This window comes from Homarus americanus, unplaced genomic scaffold (assembly GCF_018991925.1).
Source record: "Homarus americanus isolate GMGI-L3 unplaced genomic scaffold, GMGI_Hamer_2.0 scaffold36473, whole genome shotgun sequence".
NCBI lineage: Eukaryota > Metazoa > Arthropoda > Malacostraca > Decapoda > Nephropidae > Homarus > Homarus americanus.
In genome coordinates, this window is record NW_024712099.1 from 43,195 (window position 1) to 65,459 (window position 22,265).

The following is a 22,265-nucleotide window of genomic DNA, read 5'->3' on the forward strand; positions in this document are numbered from 1 at the left end:
GGGACGGGATCCTCGGTGTGTGAGAGGAGGTGGATTAGTTGAGAGACAGGGGGTGTGGGGGGGACGGGATCCTCGTGTGTGAGGAGGTTGGTTGAGGCGGGTGTGGGGGGACGGGATCCTAGGTGTGTGTGAGAAGGGAGGTAGTTGAGACAGGGGTGTGGGGGGGGACGGGATCCTCGGTGTGTGAGGAGGTAGTTAGTTGAGAGACAGGGGTGTGGGGGACGGATCCTCGGTGTGTGAGAGAAGTAGTTAGTTGAGAGACAGGGGGGATGGATCTCGGTGTGTGAGAGAAGGGAGGTAGTTAGTTGAGGGAGGGAGGGGTTTGCAACAGTGAAATCCTGGAAATTTTGATGTAGAATAAAGTGAAGGTTTTAAAATGTGTTACTAATTTGTTGATGATGTACAGTAGGAAATTTATAGCATGGAGTCACTCTAACTTGGCTCCTATAAGTATAAACAACTTTATATAGGAAGTTTATAGTAGAGAGTCATTTAATTTAGCTTCTATAGATGTGAACGACGTATAGACAGATGACAGTTGTTGAGATAAAGTTGAATTAATATTGTATCACCTGAGTCATTACAGGTGGTCACAGGTTTACCTTCCTCAACACTTATTTAATTAACTAGACAACACAACTCGCCCAGTCGCTTAGTTCTTGGTAGATAATTTATCCTGATATTAATTGTAGTTTATTGAGAGATTCATCAATTTATATATTTGGCTCAACATTGAATGAGTGAAAATTTTACTTCTTTTTTCCTTTACAAAATGAATGACGTTTAGAGAATGTTGAATGTTGAGCCAAGATTGTTGGTGATAAAATACTGTGGAATGTTGAGAGAAACTGGTGAGTGGGAGGTGGAGGAGGTGTAGAACAGGTGGTTGATTTAGTGAGAGAGAGGGGGAGGAGGGTAGACAGAGAATAGGGGAGCAGAAAGGGGTAGAGACAGGGGGGGGGGGTGAGTGAGGGGGGAGATGTGTAATTTAAGATGGAGAAGAACGCACCAATTGGCTACCCCGGGGATGAGACTTTCCAGAGATGTAGAATTCACAAAGAGTGAGTTATTACAGAACCTTACTGTACTGCCATGAGTATTTAGTGTTACACTTAGTATATGACAACTCGAGTGCTAATGGACATCGATTTGTGAATTCTTCAATAAATAGGGAAACTGGCTGTGAACAGAACACTGGGTCGGTACCAGCGAGTCGGTGATGTAGCCAGAGCCTCACATGAGGTGTTGTGTCAATGATCACGTGACGCTAGAGAGAGAGAATCATGTGGTTGTCTTAAGTCTTCTTCATTATGTCACATGAAGCTCTGGCGCTGTCACTATCAAACCTGGAATTCAGGAAGACTTTGTGAATCATTGACAACTTTTAGCATGATATGATAAATAAACTCACTGTATAAATTAACCCAAAAAATTATATCTTCTCTATATAAAAGGTACATTTAAAGTATTGGATAATATAATATAGAAGCCAGTTTCCCAAAATATAATGCAACAGGAGGGTAAATATTCAATGGAACCACTTCTTTACAGTCCTTGGTCACGTCCACTCTTGAACAAGACACTTAATTATAGCTCACAGGTTGTCGTCATTTTTCTGTCTGAATAAATAAATCAGTCTTAATAAGTCATAACAAAGTGTATATAGTTCAGGTAAATTAGTTGATAAATACGTCAACAGAAACACTAAGTTGATGAAAAGTTACGGAACCGTAAGATGAAATAAATAATTGAGTGGCGGAGTGAGTGAGTGAGTGGGTTGGTGGTGGCAGTGAACACTCACCCTCCTACTCGCTACAGCACATAGGGCTGCAAGTAAAAAGGACACACAGCGTTATACAAAACTCCGGATCAGTGCCTGTAGTCTGTGGCATCATGACTCCTGCATGACGACACCGACCCTCAACACTCCTACAATATGGTAGATTCCCTCAGTCTTCACTACTTTGTCCAAGTTGTGTATTGTTGAAATTTTTGTATAATTTCCAATGTATAACCAGGTGCAAACTGCAGCAATCTCACATGAATGTGGACAGTAAATAAACTTTGCTTCTATTATAAACACAACAGAGGTATTTAAAGCAATATACAATACATATATCATCCTCGCAGATGTAAATGCATGAACTTTGGTTGAGAGAGTAACTCCTCTTGAACATGGTAAGCAGAGTCCTAGCAGACGACAGCAACTCTACACGACAGCCTTGGTCAGGAACACAACAACTTAGGCTAGTGACTCACCTTATAAGAAATGGGTGGCAGCGCCAAAAAGCAAGTGACCAATGAACCCACACGGGATGTGTTTACATGTATCTGGCATGGTTCACGAAGAGCAACTAAAAGGTGGCCGTATTTACCAGCAGTGAGGTGCGGTCATGACCACCAGCGGCTGCGGCTGGCACCTACACCTAGCGTCCATGATCAAAGAGGAGAGAAGGGGAAGAGCACACACAAGTCTGGGACAACACCTGAGAGGAGGCACCTGGCCCTGGGGTGGGTCCTGCACCCAGCCGTGGTATTAACAAGGTACAGGTACTCTGCCGGCCCAGAGTGTAATCTCAGATCCTTACAGGCCATGCACTCTACCGAACTTAAGACCTCCTATAATAAATATGGGATTTATTATTTTATAATCTATGTACAAAGATGGAGACATTAATCACGTACAACGCCTCCCAAGCATATAAGTTGAGGAATTTCTATATACGGCACTTCTACCAAAAGTACAAACGTTCAGACCGTAAGTGTGAAACTTTAGTGTCAGTAAAGCTAACCTAACAACTCTCTTGTAAGTGAGACTTGACTCTACTGCTGTACAGCAGATCTTATCCTCGTGTTATATGTACCGTGCCCCATATACTGTATATATATATATATATATATATATATATATATATATATATATATATATATATATATATATATATATATATATATATAGTCAATAACCTCAAAAGCTTACGGAGTTACAATCATCTCTCACACAATAGTCTAATTGGAGTATATTATCGTCAAACAAACTAACATGTGTACAGTACAGGTGGGAGGGACAGTGTGGGTGTTGATCCCCGGAAGAATAATTTACTGGTGAGAGAGAGGGTGAGGGACTACCCTGGTGGTCATGTTAATGATCAATTATGACTTGTATTCAGTTACCATCAGGAAGCAGTGTAAGTACGGTGTAGACAATTAATTATTGGAGTGAGTGTATTGGTGTTCCTACACTGATGATGATGTCATACTAAACCTAAGACTGATGTATGTTACAGTGTTGTGTTGTGTTGCTCCCGCGTGATAAACATTAATGGTGTTGATGAAGAACGTTTTCTTGTTTGGCGTCAATACTGTGTTTACAGGAGTAAATAAGTCAATAAGGAAATACAGTATATTAACAACTAATGTCTCATTCTTTTCAACATCAAAACTTCCTTTGTTTTTTGTTTTAAAAAGATTATTTTAATTCAAGTTTTTCCCTGTACTTCTACGTATTAACATTGTGAAATATATTAAGGCAGATATATACAGGTGTATGTTTGTCAGTCATATATATATCCAGAACCACGTGTTAGAATTCAAGTTTCTTCTTGTTAGTTTATTGTGTCATAAAGTGTAACATAAAGAAATATATAAGAAATATTGATCTTTTTGTTTAGTCCTGTATACTGTAGTAGAGGAAGTGAGACTGGTGTTGACACTACTGTAACCTGCTGTACTGTAACCTACTGTAATGTAACCTGCTGTACTGTAACCTACTGTACTGTAACTTGCTGTACTGTAACCTACTGTACTGTAACCTACTGTACTGTAACCTACTGTACTGTAACCTACTGTACTGTAACCTGCTGTACTGCAACCTGCTGTACTGTAACCTGCTGTACTGTAACCTGCTGTACTGTAACCTGCTGTACTGTAACCTGCTGTACTGTAACCTACTGTACTGTAACCTACTGTAATGTAACTTGCTGTACTGTAACCTACTGTACTGTAGCCTGCTGTACTGTAACCTGCTGTACTGTAACCTGCTGTACTGTAACCTACTGTTATGTAGTCTACTGTAAAGTAACTTGCTGCACTGTAACCTGCTGTACTGTAACCTACTGTACTGCAACCTACTGTAATGTAACTTGCTGTACTGTAACCTGCTGTACTGTAACCTACTGTACTGTAACCTACTGTACTGTAACCTACTGTAATGTAACTTGCTGTACTGTAACCTACTGTACTGTAATCTACTGTAATGTAACTTGCTGTACTGTAACCTGCTGTACTGTAACCTGCTGTACTGTAACCTACTGTAATGTAACTTGCTGTACTGTAACCTACTGTACTGTAATCTACTGTAATGTAACTTGCTGTACTGTAACCTGCTGTACTGTAATCTACTGTACTGTAACCTACTGTACTGTAATGTAACTTGCTGTACTGTAACTTGCTGTACTGTAATCTACTGTACTGTAACCTGCTGTACTGTAACCTACTGTACTGTAATGTAACTTGCTGTACTGTAACCTGCTGTACTGTAACCTACTGTACTGTAATGTAACGTGCTGTACTGTAACCAGCTGTACTGTAACCTACTGTACTGTAATGTAACTTGCTGTACTGTAATCTACTGTAATGTAACTTGCTGTACTATAACCTACTGTAATGTAACCTACTGTAATGTACTCGAGGTAGACCAACAGTACAGTACATAAGGACAGTAACTGAGACGTGTTCAAAAATAGAGGGAAAAAAGATCTGTATTTACTCTCAGTTTAACAATGATAAGAAACTTAACACTACCAATAATTTATACTATTAAGTAATATCTATATTGTGTAGTGTAGTGTAGTGTCGTGTGGTGTGGTGTGGTGTGGTGTAGTGTGGTGTGGTGTGGTGTGGTGTAGTGTGGTATAAAGGGAAGAGTATTTTCACAGGTAAAACATCTCACTCTTAGTTGTTATCGAACAGTTACGCCTCATTAACTCTCAGGGTCTCGTTAATTCTTAGTCTCCTGAATATTTGGACTGTTTGAGGAAACTCTGGACTTTTTACAGATATGGTAAGTTTGTACAGCTTATCTCTATTGTATAGTGTGTGCAGGTGTGTAACTGTTCATATATCACTACAGTATATCTTAAATAGGAGAAAATGTCTCCATACATTCTTCTTGTCGTGACGTACATTACACACTCTGACGTTAATGAAGTGATAATGTTGCGTCCCGTTTATAAGTTAAGACTTGAACATAAGTGAAGTAAACACCGCAAGTTGTTGAGGTTACCGGCCAGGTGTTGTATGTACACATTCTTAGTCTATCATTCAACTCGTACTTATGTATTTTTATATAATGAGATCAAGACACGTTAATTAATTACCCAGCTACTCCAAGCCTAAGAAAACTGCATCAGAATGATGATCAAACACAGGTTTATAATTTACTGATACGGTAATAATGTATTTAAATGAGTGTCCGTAGAATGAGAGGGAGTATCACAAGGTGTAGGTGTGGCTGACACTCTTGTACACCCCCCTCCCCCAGCCTCCTGATGGGGTGTGGGCCAGGGGGGATTGTGCTCATGGAATGTTTATATTAGGTAACAGGTGTACTGTTCACCCCCCTCCCAGGCCCCATGATGGGCTGTGGGCCAGGGGGGGTTGTGGTCGAGAGTCTTGTTGACACACACTTGTACACTCTCCCCCAGCCGTGTATGGGTCATGGGCTGGGGGTTGATGGTTAGTGAGGACACTCTGTACACGCCATGGGCCAGTGTTTCTCTCCAGTCACACTGGTTTGTTTGGTGTCATAAACCGCCAGCTGCCTCGGCCAAATATTTCCCTGCCTTTATATTTCTTCTTTACCTCTGTGTTGTTGTCACTGTCTCACACAGAAGTCATTGAGTTATCATGAGTGGCGGTGTCAGGTGTCACAGGTTAGTGGAGTGATGGGTGGGTGGACGAGGGCAGCGTGGCGGTGTGAGCAGCCAGGAGGTGCTGGAGCGGTGCTTAGATGTCCAGGGGCATGTCAGCACTGCCTTCCACGATGTCCATCTCGTCATCACCGTCCTCTGCGTCGTCGTCCACGTAGTTACTCACTTCCTCGCTGTTCACTATCGCATCTGTGGAAGGAGTTATTCACCATTAAAATGAATTTAACTTAGAACCTCGTACGATGTTTTGGTGGGGACGGGAAGTATTGTAACTTGAATTAGACTTAACGTAACCTAACCAGAGGGCGTTCACATCCATACCCTCGCCAGTAGTGGTGGACGGAGATGATCTTAGATAAAACAACATTACTCAGTCGTATACGGCGTGGCCCAGAGGTTGGGTGAAGTACGTACCGCAGTTAGGTGTGCCGCGAGTGCGTGTTTTGGGGAGCTCAACACCGTGCCTGTCGACGCACCAACAGACACCGGCCCCTGCGTGACACTGTGTGGCCTGGTAGTAGCCCTCACTGTCGCACTCTGGGATGTACCCTCCTGCACACACACCACAGTCTCTCATTAACTTAACATCAACAGTTATATACATATTCATTTTTGATATTACCATGATGGCTGATATTATTAGTGTATTCCTGTTAATATATATTACTAATACCTCAAGGCTCTTGTCAGTACTGTACTGGCTCTAGTGACCTCACAGATAGCGGTCATGTATATTCAGCAGTAGACACATAACTGGTGAGGGGGGGGGACTCACCAAGTAGGCCCTTGCTGGCCTTACGGAGAGCAGCACACGGCCGCTCTGACTTGTCAAAACATTTGCACCACTCCCGTGCTGACAGGAAGATGTCCCTGAGAGTAAAGTATAGGCTCATCATTCTGTTAATACATACAATCGTAGCATAATAGTCAGAGAAGAGATGAATTATAAGGTAACTTTAAGCTACCTTAACCTAAACTAAACTAACCCATCCTAATCTAATTTAATCTTACCTAACCTAAACCCCAGGTAGCATTAGAGTTGTTAATCATCAGGTGAAATAATCTGGGGTGTCAAGTTTTCAAGTAAAATAAACTGGTTTTAATCTTGAGGTGATCTGATGTAGCCTCACCCCCCGCGGCTCACCTGTCAAGATCACATCGATCAATAAAAGGCTTGATGCACCGTTCATGGTCGTCGTGTTCCAGCTGATAGAGTTCCTTCACACTGAGGCGTCCATCCCCGTCTGTGTCCAGGTGACCCAACATCCACGACACCTCGGGTTTACACCACGACGGAGCTGTAACACGGGGAGTGGTTAAGACTCTTGGGTGTAGTGTGTGGTAATGGTGCAGTGTGGTGATGGTGTGGTGTGTGGTGATGGTGTAGTGTGTGGTGATGGTGCAGTGTGGTGGTTTAGTGTGTGGTGATGGTGTAGTGTGTAGTGATGGTGTGGTGATGGTGTAGTATGTGGTAATGGTGTAGTGTGGTGGTGTAGTGTGTGGTGATGGTGTAGTGTGTGGTGATGGTGCAGTGTGGTGGTGTAGTGTGTGGTGATGGTGTAGTGTGTGGTGATGGTGTAGTGTGTAGTGATGGTGTGGTGATGGTGTAGTATGTGGTAATGGTGTAGTGTGTGGTGATGGTGTAGTGTGTGGTAATGGTGTAGTATGTGGTGATGGTGTAGTATGTGGTAATGGTGTACTGTGTGGTGCTGGTGGTGACTTGAAAACGTTTATCAATTGTGTTATAAGTAGAAAACGTTGACCACTTGTGTTGTTAATTTAAAAACGTTCATAACTTTTGTTGCTAATATCAATTTATGGTAACAATATATGGAGCTCGTGTTTTGAAAGCTTTTTTATTTTAATCATCACTTATTGCTATAATTAACATCCTTATTATTATTAATTATAATTAGTTGGCTGAACTGGAAGAAATAATTCAAATTTGATCATAATTATTGTTGCCCAGGTGTGAACCATCGTGGACTGTGCTCACGGACAAGACCACCATACAAAGAATACATAAATATTGTGATGTGTAGATGATATTTTGGTGGTCCGTAGATAACATGATAACGATTCATAAAGACGACCCATCAACCCTTTACTACTGCCGAAGATCACCTGACGCAGCAGGAGGGTGACAGGTGACTCAGTAATGGTCGGTGCATTAGGTGACCTGCTACTGGAGGGGAGAGCTGTGGCTTCTGGAAAAGTGACAGTGTTTAATGTATGCTAAGGGAGGAGGAAGAAGGAGGAGTAAATGAGAGAAGGGAGAGGGAAGGTGAGATTTACCGAATGTAGGGGAGGAGGAGCCGGGATAAGTGGCGTTGTGTTCAATGTAAAGTGACAGTATGGGGGAGGGTGTGTCTCTGCTGACTTACTGTACTGTACTCTACTCTACTCTATTGTACTGTATTCTACTCTACTGTTCTCTACTCTATTGTACTGTATTCTTCTTTACTGTACTCTACTCTGTTGTACTGTATTCTACTCTACTGTACTCTACTCTACTCTGTTGTACTGTATTCTACTGTACTCGACTCTGTTGTACTGTATTCTACTCTACTGTTCTCTACTCTATTGTACTGTATTCTACTTTACTGTACTCTACTCTGTTGTACTGTATTCTACTCTACTGTACTCTACTCTACTCTGTTGTACTGTATTCTACTGTACTGTACTCGACTCTGTTGTACTGTATTCTACTCTACTGTACTCTACTCTACTCTGTTGTACTGTATTCTACTCTACTGTACTCTACTCTACTCTATTGTACTGTATTCTACTCTACTGTTCTCTACTCTATTGTACTGTATTCTACTTTACTGTACTCTACTCTGTTGTACTGTATTCTACTCTACTGTACTCTACTCTACTCTGTTGTACTGTATTCTACTCTACTGTACTCGACTCTGTTGTACTGTATTCTACTCTACTGTACTCTGCTCTACTCTACTCTGTTGTACTGTATTCTACTCTACTGTACTCTACTCTATTGTACTGTATTCTACTCTACTCTACTCTATTGTACTGTATTCTACTCTACTGTACTCTACTCTACTGTACTGTACTCTACTCTATTGTACTGTATTCTACTTTACTGTACTCTACTCTGTTGTACTGTGTTCTACTCTACTGTACTCTACTCTACTCTACTCTTTTAAATGACTTCCATACAGGGGGAAAGGTGTTCTAAGTGCCACTGGTTGGTTTTAAGTGTTAGTAGTGATGATGTATTTATTTTTTATATTAAAGTCGTAGAACCTGTGAATATTTTTTTTTTATTTAAATATTGTAAAGATAAATCCCCTTAATAAAATGTGTGTACGTGTGCCTGTCTGTGTGTGTGTACGTGTGCCTGTCTGTGTGTGTGTACGTGTGGTTGTGTGTGTGTGTGTATGTGTGATGGGGATTACGGGGGCTGTACTCTTACCTTTAGTGGCGGCGTTGGATCGGCTGCGAGCGTCGGCCATGATAACGGAGAACCAGTCCAGCATACGGTTACCCATGGCCTCTAGCGCGTCCTGTGTACACTCTGTAAGGGGGAGAACCACACTCAGTTGTGCCTAACACTGGCGGCAAGCTAAACCGTGTGTTTGTGTGTGTGTGTGTGTGTGTGTGTGTGTGTGTGTGTGTGACTAAAGAGCTAAAGGTTTTCTGATCACTCTCAGCATAAGTCGCACTCGAGGTAAACATACTGTACACCATAAGCTCAAGGCAGAGTGGTACTGTAGGGTGCGGTGGCTGAGTAAATATAATACTCATTTCTTTATTTCAATGTTCCCTGGTTCGCTGTTTAGGGCACCCCAGTTCACCCAGCTGTGATTGGATGCCTGAATTAATAGTTAAGGGCTATGACACCTAATTTGGCTTTCCCCTGTGCTAATATTTTACAGTGTCAGCAACGGGTCAGTGTGAAATTGCAATTGATTCGTCATTAGGGTTATGTCTGGCAAAATTAAATAATAATACACAAACTAGTTGACCCCAAAACACCACCAGTATGAGACGCAGTTATCACTTGTTCAGCCTAAACGTTGGTGATGGCAGAGACACAATGTTCTGTTGACAATAGTATGATCCTCGTTGTGTGCTGCTGAGGTGACAAGATCCAGTGTTCTTCCTGTTAGTTCACCTCACTATACCGGTGTGTGTGTGTGTAAAACTTTGCCACTACAATACATAGTTGTTAAAATTGATGTAATGTTGTGGATAAGTCGACATAAATAAGTATGTTGTGATATGTTTATACTGGGACATACAGGAAATACATTTAATAGTTAATCTTGAAACTTGATTGACAAAATTATTTACTGTACCTCTAAATAATTCATAGAAGTGACATCCCACTGTAGTAGAAGGTAAGTTACAGGAAATACAGATTTTTATATATATTTCACTTCAGAGGGATTTCAATATGATGATGATGATGATGGTGGTGGTAGTGATAGTGTTGTTGATAGTGATGATGATGATGATGATGGTGGTGGTAGTGATAGTGTTGTTGATAGTGATGATGATGATGGTGGTGGTGGTAGTGATAGTGTTGTTGATAGTGATGATGATGATGGTGGTGGTGGTAGTGATAGTGTTGTTGATAGTGATGATGATGATGATGATGGTGGTGGTAGTGATAGTGTTGTTGATAGTGATGATGATGATGATGAAGTGATGATGATGATGATGATGATGGTGGTGGTAGTGATAGTGTTGTTGATAGTGATGATGATGATAATGGTGGTGGTGGTAGTGATAGTGTTGTTGATAGTGATGATGATGATGATGGTGGTGGTAGTGATAGTGTTGTTGATAGTGATGATGATGATGGTGGTAGTGATAGTGTTGTTGATAGTGATGATGATGATGATGATGATGATGATGGTGGTGGTAGTGATAGTGTTGTTGATAGTGATGATGATGATGGTGACCGGTGACCACGCCAGACTCACCATTAGGTCCCCAGACAGTGTTGGTTGTTTTGTGAGCGGCGTCATTACTGCGGCGTGCCCACTGACGCCTCTGTCCCTGTCGACCAGAGACACTGTTAGTTAGTTACCTGTCTCACACATACATACATACATACATACATACATACATACATACATACACACATACATACATACATACATATATTATTATTGCTGTTAGTTTGTGTTTAATAAGTTGATCTTTATAACAGATACAAGTTATAATCGACACAGTATGCTAAGGCTCTTCTACACGCGACCAACAATAAATGGGGAGATATTTGTTATTTAATTTACCGGGAATATTTAACCGGGATATTTGAGCGGTAGATACGTAGTGGAATACCTGTGTAATATCATCATAGGAGTTATTAAAGAGTGAGCAGAATTATTTAGCTCTTTGTTGAAAGGTCTGAAATATTTGTAATTAATTTGTGTAGAAAAATTCTGATCCGGCCAATTTGTGTTATTAAATTGGACTTATGTTGATATGAAAATAACAGTTGGTGTTTATTGAAGAGTATTGGATATTTTATTTTATTTATTTATTGAAGATTATTGAATTATTTTTGGTTCAGATTCGGTTTTTATTTTTATTGTGGGTTTTAGTAATTGTTGTTTGTTTTTAGTCTTGTTTATATTGGTTAAGTTGGGTGGTTTTTTTTCGGTGACTTGTGTGTGTGTGTGAGGGTTGTGTGTATGTATGTGTGTATGTATGTATGTATGTATGTATGCATGTATATTTCTGGCTCCTAGCATTACAAGAAACACACCAACAATACATTATATTATTACACGGTTATTAGACATAAACTGTTCTGTACTCTCCACCTAACACACACACACAGAGTCGAGACACTTCACCTTAATTTAATAAAACGAGGAAATGCGGCAAACCTGCGTCACCGGAGGCAAACCTGCGTCACTGCCTCTTACATCATTCATGTGTATTTAATTAGACACCAACATAAAATACTGACGGTGTTGTGGTGTTAATGGTCGTTCTTGTGATGGAGTGTTATTGAGGTGTAGACTGTTTAGGTGTTATGCTGTAATTATATTAGTTGGTGTTATGTTATTATTAGCGGGTTGGTACGGTGATGTTTATGACCACACACACACACACACACACACACACACACACACACACACACACACACACACAGATGTGACCCGACAATAAACCACGAGAGACACAGTTAATGATGTGTGACAAACTATTTAGGTTTACAACATGTGACCGGCTGTAACTCACGCTGTACTTGTCCGTCTCTCTGTACGTCTCTTTGGCGTACTTGCCGCTGTACTTGTTGTTCTTTTCGTGGTCACTGTTCTTGCCGTTCTTGTAATTGTTCTTGACTCTGGTCAGACGACTGCGGACTCGGTTATTGTACTTGTCGCCGTCCCTGTTGTGTTTGTCGCGCCTGTTGTTACCACTGTTGTCTCTGTTGTGTGCCTGTTGCTGGGGCTCCCGCAAGCGGCCACGGGTTGTGTTGTCCCTGTCGTCTGGTCTACCGGAGGAGGAGGAGGAGGCTGTAGAGGAAGATGATGAAGAAGAGGAGGAGGAAGAGGATGATTCTGGGGAGGAGGGGGAGGCGGAGGAGATGGACGGGGTGCTGGGTTCGTCCTTGATGGCTCGGAGTTTGTTGATGTAAGCGTCGAGTCTCTCACGCTGACGCTCCTTCTTGGCCGTGTGAGAGTTGGGGTCTGTAACACACACGGTCACCTTTAGTTACACCAACTACATGTGACTATAGTAACAGGTATATATAACTAGGTGGGTATATATTAACAGGTATATAATATAACTAGGTGAGAATAATACAGGTAGCGTGATATGAATACATTAACCCTTTGTGGACGATTATTGAACCCTTTGTGGACGAGTGTATAAAACTAGCGTCCCCAAAGGGTTAAGTCATCGTCCCCAAAGGGTTAGGTCATCGTCCTCAAAGGGTTAAGTCATCGTCCTCAAAGGGTTAAGTCATCGTCCTCAAAGGGTTAAATCTTCAGTGTTTAAGAATATTATATTTTTTTCTCTATATATTGAGGAAATAATATTGTGGAGATATAGTGAACCCTTCATATAATCCGTTATATGGGGGTTTCACAGCTAACGGACCCTCGATATAATGGACTTTCCTCTATACAGTTCGTTAAATGGAGGTTTTCACTATAGACATAAACATTGGAAGGAAATGAATAATAATGAGGCGTTAAGACAGTGAAGCCAAGAGGCGCCGTTAGATAATATATTGTAATTATAAAAGTTAATCTAAAGTTGTAATTTAAATGTGGTGGTGGTGGTGGTGTGTGTGTGTGTGTGTGTGTGTGTGTGTGTGTGTGTGTGTGTGTGTGTCAACAATATTCCCGGGTTGTACAGCAGCTGGCGGTCCTCACACAGTCCACTACCTGATCCATGCTAATGCCTCTGCCTTCCTTCCCTCCCTCTCCTTCCATTCCTTCTCTAGTCCCTCCTTCCCTCCTTCCCTCCCTCCCTCCCTCCCACACAAGCACCTCTGTATTGCGGTGGTCCTCATTAACTATGGCTCTAGGACATTTGTATTTAAGTACATTAATATAGTGTTAGTTTTATGGCGCAAAGTTTCCCTAGACTTTTGTTAGACACTCTGTAATTAATGTGTTTTGGGGGGAAAATTTAGTCTTGTGGGGAAAATTGTATCTGCGTTTTGGGGGAAAATTTTGTCTGGTGGGGGAATTATATCTTCCGGGCCCTTCTCTCCTGCAGCAGTTCAACCAGTGCCTCGATGCCGCTAGCTGAAGGTCGCCGCTGATTACACTGATTTAATGGCACTATTGACTATTGTCGTTGTAATTACTTCTCTTTATTCTTCCTTCCGAGTTATTGTTTATTTTACGGGATTAATTTTACAACTATTACTAAAAAAAATGTTTATTATATTTTAAGGTTAAATATGACTTAGTTTGCTCAGTGTACCTTCACATTGTAAGAAAATTAAACAGGTTGAATTTAAATTAGTGTTTATTGAGCCATACTGCAGGTAGGGTGCTTCCTGGTGGAGGTACAGGGGGCGGCAGGAGACGACCCACCTCCTCCAGGCTGGCTCTCTGTCCTAATGCAGGTGTACCTTACCGCTCACCTCTACCGTGTGATGCTGAGTTAGTGTTAATTACCTGGATACTGCGGTACATAAATATAACGAGGTGGACCAAGAGTAAGTTACGTGTGTGTGATAGTGATTATTGTTACCGGGTCAGAGCACAGGCCGGTCACTCAAGGCTTCTGGCAACTCAACATTACACACCATCATTATGTTAATTAGTTAGGAAGTTAGTTTTAAGGCTCATTAATTAATTCATAATATTAATAAGACCTTTAATGGTGAACAGGTATATACTATATCCACCAACAGTTACTGAGATGTGGCCCAGTTATAAACACATTGTCTCGTGGCATGTCGTCGCGGGTCTTAAGCTGTAGTCACTTAACGCAATTTTAACAGAAGGCCAAAAGTCACACTCTTGAGAAAACGTTTAAGATGTCTTTGTTGAAGTTTTTCTCAGCCTCCTCAGACTTGTCACAGTTTTTCACCTTAAAGAAATTCATTTGAGATAAACAAGACAGAGGTGTGGTGTCCAGGAGGCGTCACCACACACTCACCAACTTGCTGACTTCTATGACTTGTGAGTCGTGTGTGTGTGTGTGTGTGTGTGTGTGTGTGTGTGTGTGTGCACCAGCCAGCGTCTTGTTATATTATTATATGTTGTTTATAATGACACCGTGACCTTTTATGACCTCAGCAGCCGCCAACAGCGTCAAAGTATAAACATTACTTCCATTGTTAAGATAATGTAATATGTGTCCTCCGTATAGCGTCAATAAAGGCCTCTTGTTTAAGGCTGTTGGACCCATAACGTGAGGGAGATAAGGCAAGGTGCTACGTCCATGATGATAAGCTGAAGATAATGTAATATGTGTCCTCCGTATAGTGTCAATAAAGGCCTCTTGTTTAAGGCTGTTGGACCCATAACGTGAGGGAGATAAGGCAAGGTGCTACGTCCATGATGATAAGCTGAGGCGTCTCTCTCTCTCTCCATTATTAAGTTATGTCTCATATTCACATAACCTAACCTAACCTGACCAACCAAGCCACACACCCCTCCCTCACCTGTCACTCCACCAGGCCACACACCCCCCTCACCTGTCACCCACCAGGCCACACACCCTCCCCCCACCCGTCACCTTCCACCAGGGCCACACACCCTCACCTGTCACCCACACCAGGCCACACCACCCCTCACCTGTCACCCACCAGGCCACACACCTCCTCACCTCACCCACCAGGCCACACACCTCCTCCCCTCTCACCCACCACACAACCCCTCCCCACCTCCCCACCCACCAGGCCACACACCCTCCCTCACCTGTCACCCACCAAGCCACACACCCCCTCACCTCACCCACCAAGCCACACCCTCCTCACCTCTCACCCACCAGGCCACACCCTCCTCACCTCACACTCCACCAGGCCACACACCCGTCCTCACCTGTCACTCCACCAAGCCACACACCTCCCTCACCTGTCACCCACCAGGCCACACACCCTCCCCCACCTGCTCACTCCACCAGGCCACACCAACCCCTCCCCCCCTCACCCCCACCCACCAGCCACACACCCTCCCCCCCCCACCTGTCACCCACCAGGCCACACACCCCCCCACCTGTCACCCCACCAGGCCACACACCTCACCTGTCACTCCACCAGGCCACACACCCTCCTCACCTCACCTACCTGCCACACACCCCCCCTCACCCCCACTCACCAGGCCACACACCCCTCCCCCCCACCCACACCCACCAGGCCACACACCCCTCCCCTCACCTGTCACCCACCACACAGGGCCACACCCCCACCTGTCACCCACCAGCCACACACCCTCCCCTCACCTCTCACTCCACCAGGCCACACACCCTCCCCTCACCTCTCAGACACAAGACACAAGCTGGTCGTATCTCCTCCCCCAATGGAATCTTACAGTTGGTGTCTCTTCTGAATTACGTTAACCTCCTTTACTCACAGCTGACCCTCTCCCTCGCTAGTCCCTCGTGTGTGTGTCTCCCCTCCTCCCTCTTCCTTCTTCCTTCTTGGGGAGGTGCATGTGAGTGTTTACTGATGCACGGTGGACGGGGTAGCTACAGGCGTCCTCCCACAATGTCACACCAGAACGAGGTATTCCCCTGCCTCCCTCCCTCCCTGCCTCCCTCTCCGTGTTATTGGTAAACTGCTTGCTGTGCTGGCGTTCCGACTGCCTTGTGTGTGTGAGAGAGAGAGAGAGAGAGAGAGAGAGGTGAATGAGTGGATGGATGGTTGAGTGAAGTGGGATCAAGGTAGTAACTGTGTGAGGGAAGATATCTTTAAGTATGGCGGAGCTAAAATTCAGGTGACCCGAAGTTTGTAAGACAGACAAACAGACGGCCACTGAACACCTTATACCCTTCCTATACTCAGTACCGTCCACTTCATCCACCTCCCTACCTAACCTTGTACCGTCCACTTTCCACCCCCCAACACTAAACCCAGTACAGTCCCACCTCATCCACCCCCTCCCCTTCTTAGTACCGTCCACTTCCATCACCCCAACACTAACCCCAGTGATCCTCATCCACCTTCAACACTAACCCCAGTACCGTCCTTCATCCACCCCCAACACTAACCCCAGTACCGTCCACTTCATCACCCCCCTCCCAACACTAACCCCAGTGCCGTCCACTTCATCCACCCCCTCCCAACACTAACCCCCAGTACCATCCTTCATCACCTCCCAACACTAACCCCAGTACCGTCCTTCGTCACCCCCCTCCAACACTAACCCCAGTGCCGTCCACTTCATCCACCCCTCCCAACACCAACCCCAGTACCGTCCCCATCACCCCCAACATAACCCCAGTACCGTCACTTCATCCACCCCCCAACACTAACCCCAGTGCCGTCCACTTCATCCACCCCCCCTCCTTTTCTTCCCAGTACCGTCCTTCATCACCCCTCCCAACACTAACCCCAGGCACCGTCACACTTCATCCACCCCCAACACTCAACCCCAGTACTCGTCCACTTCATCCACCCTCCCTCCCAACACCAACCCCAGCACGTCCACTTATCCACCCTCCCAACACTAACCCCAGTACCGTCCACTTCATCCACCCTCCCAACACTAACCCCAGTACCGTCCACCCCAACACTAACCCCAGTACCGTCCACTTCATCCACCCTCCTCCCTCCCAACACTAACCCCAGTACCGTCCACTTCATCCACCCTCCCAACACTAACCCCAGTACTGTCCACTTTCATCCACCCTCCCAACACTCAACCCCAGTACTGTCCACTTATCCACCCTCCCAACACCAACCCCAGTACTGTCCACTTCATCCACCCCAACACTAACCCCAGTACCGTCCACCTCATCCACCCCCAACACTAACCCCAGCATACCGTCCACTTCATCCACCCCCCAACACCAACCCCAGTACCGTCCACTTTATCCACCCCCAACACTAACCCCACCGTCCACTTATCCACCCCCAACACTAACCCCAGTACTGTCCACTTATCCACCTCCCAACACTAACCCCAGTACTGTCCACTTCATCCACCCTCCCAACACTAACCCCAGTACCGTCCACTTCATCCACCCTCCCAACACCAACCCCAGTACCGTCCACTCCATCCACCCCCAACACTAACCCCAGTACTCGTCCACTTCATCCACCCCCCAACACTAACCCCAGTACCGTCCACTTCATCCACCCCCCAACACTAACCCCAGTACCGTCCACTTCATCCACCCCCAACACTAACCCCAGTACCGTCCACTTCATCCAATTCCCCAACACTAACCCCAGTACCGTCCACTTCATCCACCCCCAACACTAACCCCAGTACCGTCCACTTCATCCACCCCAACACTAACCCCAGTACCGTCCACTTCATCCACCCTCAACACTAACCCAGTACTGTCCACTTCATCCACCCTCCCCAACACTAACCCCAGTACCGTCCACTTCCACCCTCCCAACACTAACCCCAGTACCGTCCACTTCATCCACCCCTCCCAACACTAACCCCAGTACCGTCCACTTCATCCACCCCCCAACACTAACCCCAGTACCGTCCACTTCATCCACCCTCCAACACTAACCCCAGTACCGTCCACTTCATCCACCCCAACACTAACCCCAGTACCGTCCACTTCATCCACCCCCAACACTAACCCCAGTACGTCCACTATCCACCCTCCCAACACTAACCCCAGTACCGTCCACTTCATCTCAGTGTCCTTCTCAACCCTATCTCAGTGTTGGCGGGGTGGTGACAGACGGAGGCCTCAGCACCAGTAATTACTGTCGCCACTTGACTAATGCGCCCTCCCTAACCAACTTTTCCACCATCTGCTGCCCTGCCCTGCCCTGCCCTGCCCTGCCCTGCCTCGTTCTAACACCCTCCGCCCCCACTACACTTTTCTCATCTCCCAGCCACATCCTCCCTTTACCTGGTTCAAGAGTCGGTCAAGTAACGAGCAAGAAATGTTTGGAAACTTTCACATTCATCAGTATCTCGTGACTCGTCGTTTCAATTCATCGCCATTTTATGTTTACGTCAGTGATAGTTTTCATAAAAAGATAAATTCTATAATAATAATAATAATAATAATAATAATAATAATAATAATAATAATCTGATCACGATGGATCTCAGAAGCGAAACCTCCAGCGTAATAATTGGTTTACAGAACTTCATTATAGAGAGAGAACTATCAAATATTTCCTGTTAGTACTGCCTGTGTGTGTGTGTGGTACCACAGCCAACACCTTCCTCCCTGTGAGACAATCCTAGTGCCTCAGGGTCGCCGTCCTCACCTAAGTTTCCTGACCTGTGTTACCTGAGACCTCTTCCTCTCTCTCAAGTCTTACAGCCACACAAGTAACCACCTCACCTCACCCTCACCTCAACCCATCTACGCTACTGGGTCATTCGCCCAATCATTCTAGACCATCCACCAAGAAATAAAACAGAGGCCCCAACTTCAGGTTCCATCGCCTAGGAAGAAGGTTTGGGACAAGCTCCTGGACGACCACAGCCCAGACCACCTACGGGGAAGATATCAACGGAGGAGACCCCAGCCTGGTGGCCCCGGGCTGCCCACACTAAACAACCCAACCGGATCCATCTATGTCCGCACAGTGATCCACCTTAGATTAAACTTAGATGATATAAATTCACATTTAACAAGTCAAAATCGAGTGAGTCCATAACGTAATACAGTATAAGATGTTAATAAACTTGTAATTGTAAATCAATCTAGTCATTGTCTACTAAAATAAATTGGAACCTCATTCTAAATCCTAGGTTAGCTTAGTTAGCCAACAAACTCTGTAATATAAAACAAGGTGTCGTCCTCTGTTTAACCTTTATTCTTTCCAACCTTTCCCCACGACTATATGTTGTGATTTCTATCCTCATGTTCGCCAGCCTTGAGCCCCAGCATGCCTTCACCTTTCCCCACCTTAACCTAAAAAAAAAAAAAAAAAGACATCTCTCCCACCCACCCTCCTGACCCCCACCTTTCCTCCCTTGACCCCCACCTCTTCCCTCCTGACCCTCCACCTCCCTCCTGACCTCCACCTCCCTCCCTGACCTCCACCTCCCTGACCTCCACCTCCCTCCCTGACCTCTCCTCCCTGACCTCCACCTCCCTGACCTCCACCTCCTCCCTGACCCCCACCTCCTGACCTCCACCTTCCCTCCTGACCCTCCACCTCCTTATTTCCCTTTAGGCATCTTCACCAGACTGTGGCTCCATCCTCCACTCTGACTGTTCCATCCTCAAGGTCTCGTCTTTGCACACCACTCACGGCTGGCCTTACCTTACCAGTGTATTTCCTCCTCCTCCTCACCACCCACACCTCACCCCAAACTCCACCCACCCACCCACCCACCAACCAACCCCACCCCACCCACCGCCCACTTAGTAGATAGCACCACGAAGGAGACTGTTGTGTCATGGCTTTAAAGGTTTGGTTTAGCCCCCCTCTCTCCCTCTTCTCCCTGTTCCCTCTCCCTCCTCCCTCCCGTTCCTCTCTCTCCTACCTCCTCTACCCCAGTTGACCTGGTATGACCCTGAGGTGTCGTGTCTCCTTGAGCACTGGGTGAGGCTGGTCTTGTACTTGTTACGCCCCCCTCCCTCCCCACCACGCCTCCTCTCTCACCTTCCTTCTCTTTCCTCTCTACCTTCCTCTTCCTCCCACTCTTCCTCCCTTCTTCCCACCTTCTCCTGCCACCCACCTCACCCACCACACCCTCTCACTGCCAGGCCTCAATGTTAAACGACACACCAACATTGCTGGCTGCTGGTGCTGCTTCATTCATAACCTAACACTGCCTCCTCAATGCTCTTGTGTACTATGTAAATATTTCACAAAATCCAATTATTTCTGGGGGAAGGTTTGCTGTCTTAAGCCGCTTTTATTATACATTGTAACAAATCCAATTACTGCCTCGGGGAGTGTTGTTGTTATTGTTATTATTATTATTATTATTATTATTATTATTATTATTATTATTATTATTATTATTATTATTATTATTATTATTATTATTATTATTATTATTAACATTTTTCTCTAATAAGTCAGTGGACCACAAGAGCCCGGGGACTGTGGTGTCAGTTATGTTGTCAGCTGTGAGGGAAGGGCTGACAACACTCAGTCCTCGTGAAAAATATAATTACTACACACTTGTCGTTATTGTTTTTAATTATCAGGGAGAAGGTCGGGTTGTCATGGTTGAATGGGAGGAGAGGGTAGGAGAAGGGGAGGGGGAGGAGGAAGAGAGGGTGGGAGAAGGAGGGGGTAGGGGAGGAGGAAGAGAGGGGAAGGGGGAGTAGGGAAGAGAGGGGGAGGAGAGGTAGGGGGGAGTAGGGGAGGAGAGGGGAAGGGGGAGGAGGAGGGGGTAGGGGAGTAGGAAGAGAGGGGAGGAGGCGAGGGTAGGGGAGGAGGAAGAGAGGGGAGGAGGAGGGGGTAGGGGGGAGGAGGAGGAGGAAGGGGAGAGGGAAGAGGAGGGGAGGAGGAGGTAGGGGAGGAGGAAGAGGAGGAGGAAGAGGAGGGAGGAGGAGAGGGGAGGAGGAAGGAGAGGGGAGGAGGAGGGGGTAGAGGAGGAGAGGGAAGGGGAGAGGGAAGAGAGGGGAGGAGGAGGGGTAGGGGAGCAGGGAAGAGAGGGGAGGAGGAGGGGGTAGGGGAGAGGGAAGAGAGGGGAGGAGGAGAGGGTAGGGGAGGAGGAAGAGAGGGGAGGAGGAGGGGGGTAGGGGAGGAGGAAGAGAGGGGGAGGAGGAGGTAGGGGAGGAGGAAGAGAGGGAGGAGGAGGGGTAGGAGGAGCAGGAAAGGGGAGGAAGATGAGGAGAAGCATGGGAGTATGAAGGAGGAGGAGGAGATAAGGGGTAGGAAGGAGGAAAAGTAGAAGTACGGGAGTTGGAGGAGTGAGGAGGAGTATTGAGTAGGAGGAGGTGGAGTATCAGAAATAATAACCATCGATATTAAGAAAAAAGTATTTCTCAAATTTTTACTACGAAGGAAGACATTTGGCTCTCAGGTGATGGGCGGTAATTGAAGTCAGTCACTCTAGTGTTGTGTTGACAGGCGGTGTTGTGGGTATGGTACAGGTTGACAGTATGGTGTTGTGGGGGTTGACAGGTGGGTGTTGTGTTGACAGGCGGTGTTGTGTTTATTATATAGTGTTGTGGGTAGAGCAGGGCGGTAAGTGTGTGGGTTGGTGTTGTGTTGACAGTATGGTGTTGTGGTGGACAGGCAGTGTTGTGGTGGGACAGGCGGTGTTGTGTTGATTATAAGTGCAGTGTTGTAAGTGACAGGCAGTGTTGTGGTGGAGGTTGGTGTTGTGTTGACAGGCGGTGTTGTGTTGACAGGCGGTGTTGTGGTGACAGGCGGTGTTGTGGTGTTGTCTTAGAGTTAAAAAGTAAGTAACTTAACCCACCATTTGTATATTTAGGTGACTTAAGAACTTTAGTGGTGCACGTAGAGAAATGAACACACTTTTAGTTAATCTTCTTGACGGATACAGACAAACTAGCTGCTGTATGTACTGTAGTAAGGTACTGTATTACTAAAAGAGTTACAGAGGGTGTGGGGAGGGGGCCCTACCTTTAATATACCTAGATAAGAGGGCAGGTATAATTACTTCACTGTGAGGAGACAAAGGCCCGGATGATTACTTTACAGGGACACACGCTCTTGTCATACTGGGATGATTAACATTTCAAAAGAAGGATAATCCGGATATTTGGTTAGGTGAGGGGGAGGAGTGTTGATGTAAG

General features: G+C 45.3%; 1 protein-coding gene across 1 annotated transcript in view; it reads right to left on the bottom strand.

Moving 5' to 3' along the window:
* Positions 1–4,612: 4,612 nt before the first annotated feature.
* LOC121859321 (proteoglycan Cow-like) overlaps positions 4,613–22,265 on the bottom strand; it is a 28,784-nt gene continuing 11,131 nt past the window's right edge. The window contains exons 4-10 of the mRNA XM_042356119.1: positions 12,156–12,607; positions 10,883–10,958; positions 9,367–9,468; positions 7,075–7,228; positions 6,706–6,800; positions 6,345–6,482; positions 4,613–6,119 (exon numbers count right to left, since the gene is read on the bottom strand). Coding sequence (XP_042212053.1) covers positions 6,007–6,119; positions 6,345–6,482; positions 6,706–6,800; positions 7,075–7,228; positions 9,367–9,468; positions 10,883–10,958; positions 12,156–12,607 — 1,130 coding nt within the window. The 3' untranslated portion in view covers positions 4,613–6,006. The remainder of the gene's footprint in view (positions 6,120–6,344; positions 6,483–6,705; positions 6,801–7,074; positions 7,229–9,366; positions 9,469–10,882; positions 10,959–12,155; positions 12,608–22,265) is intronic.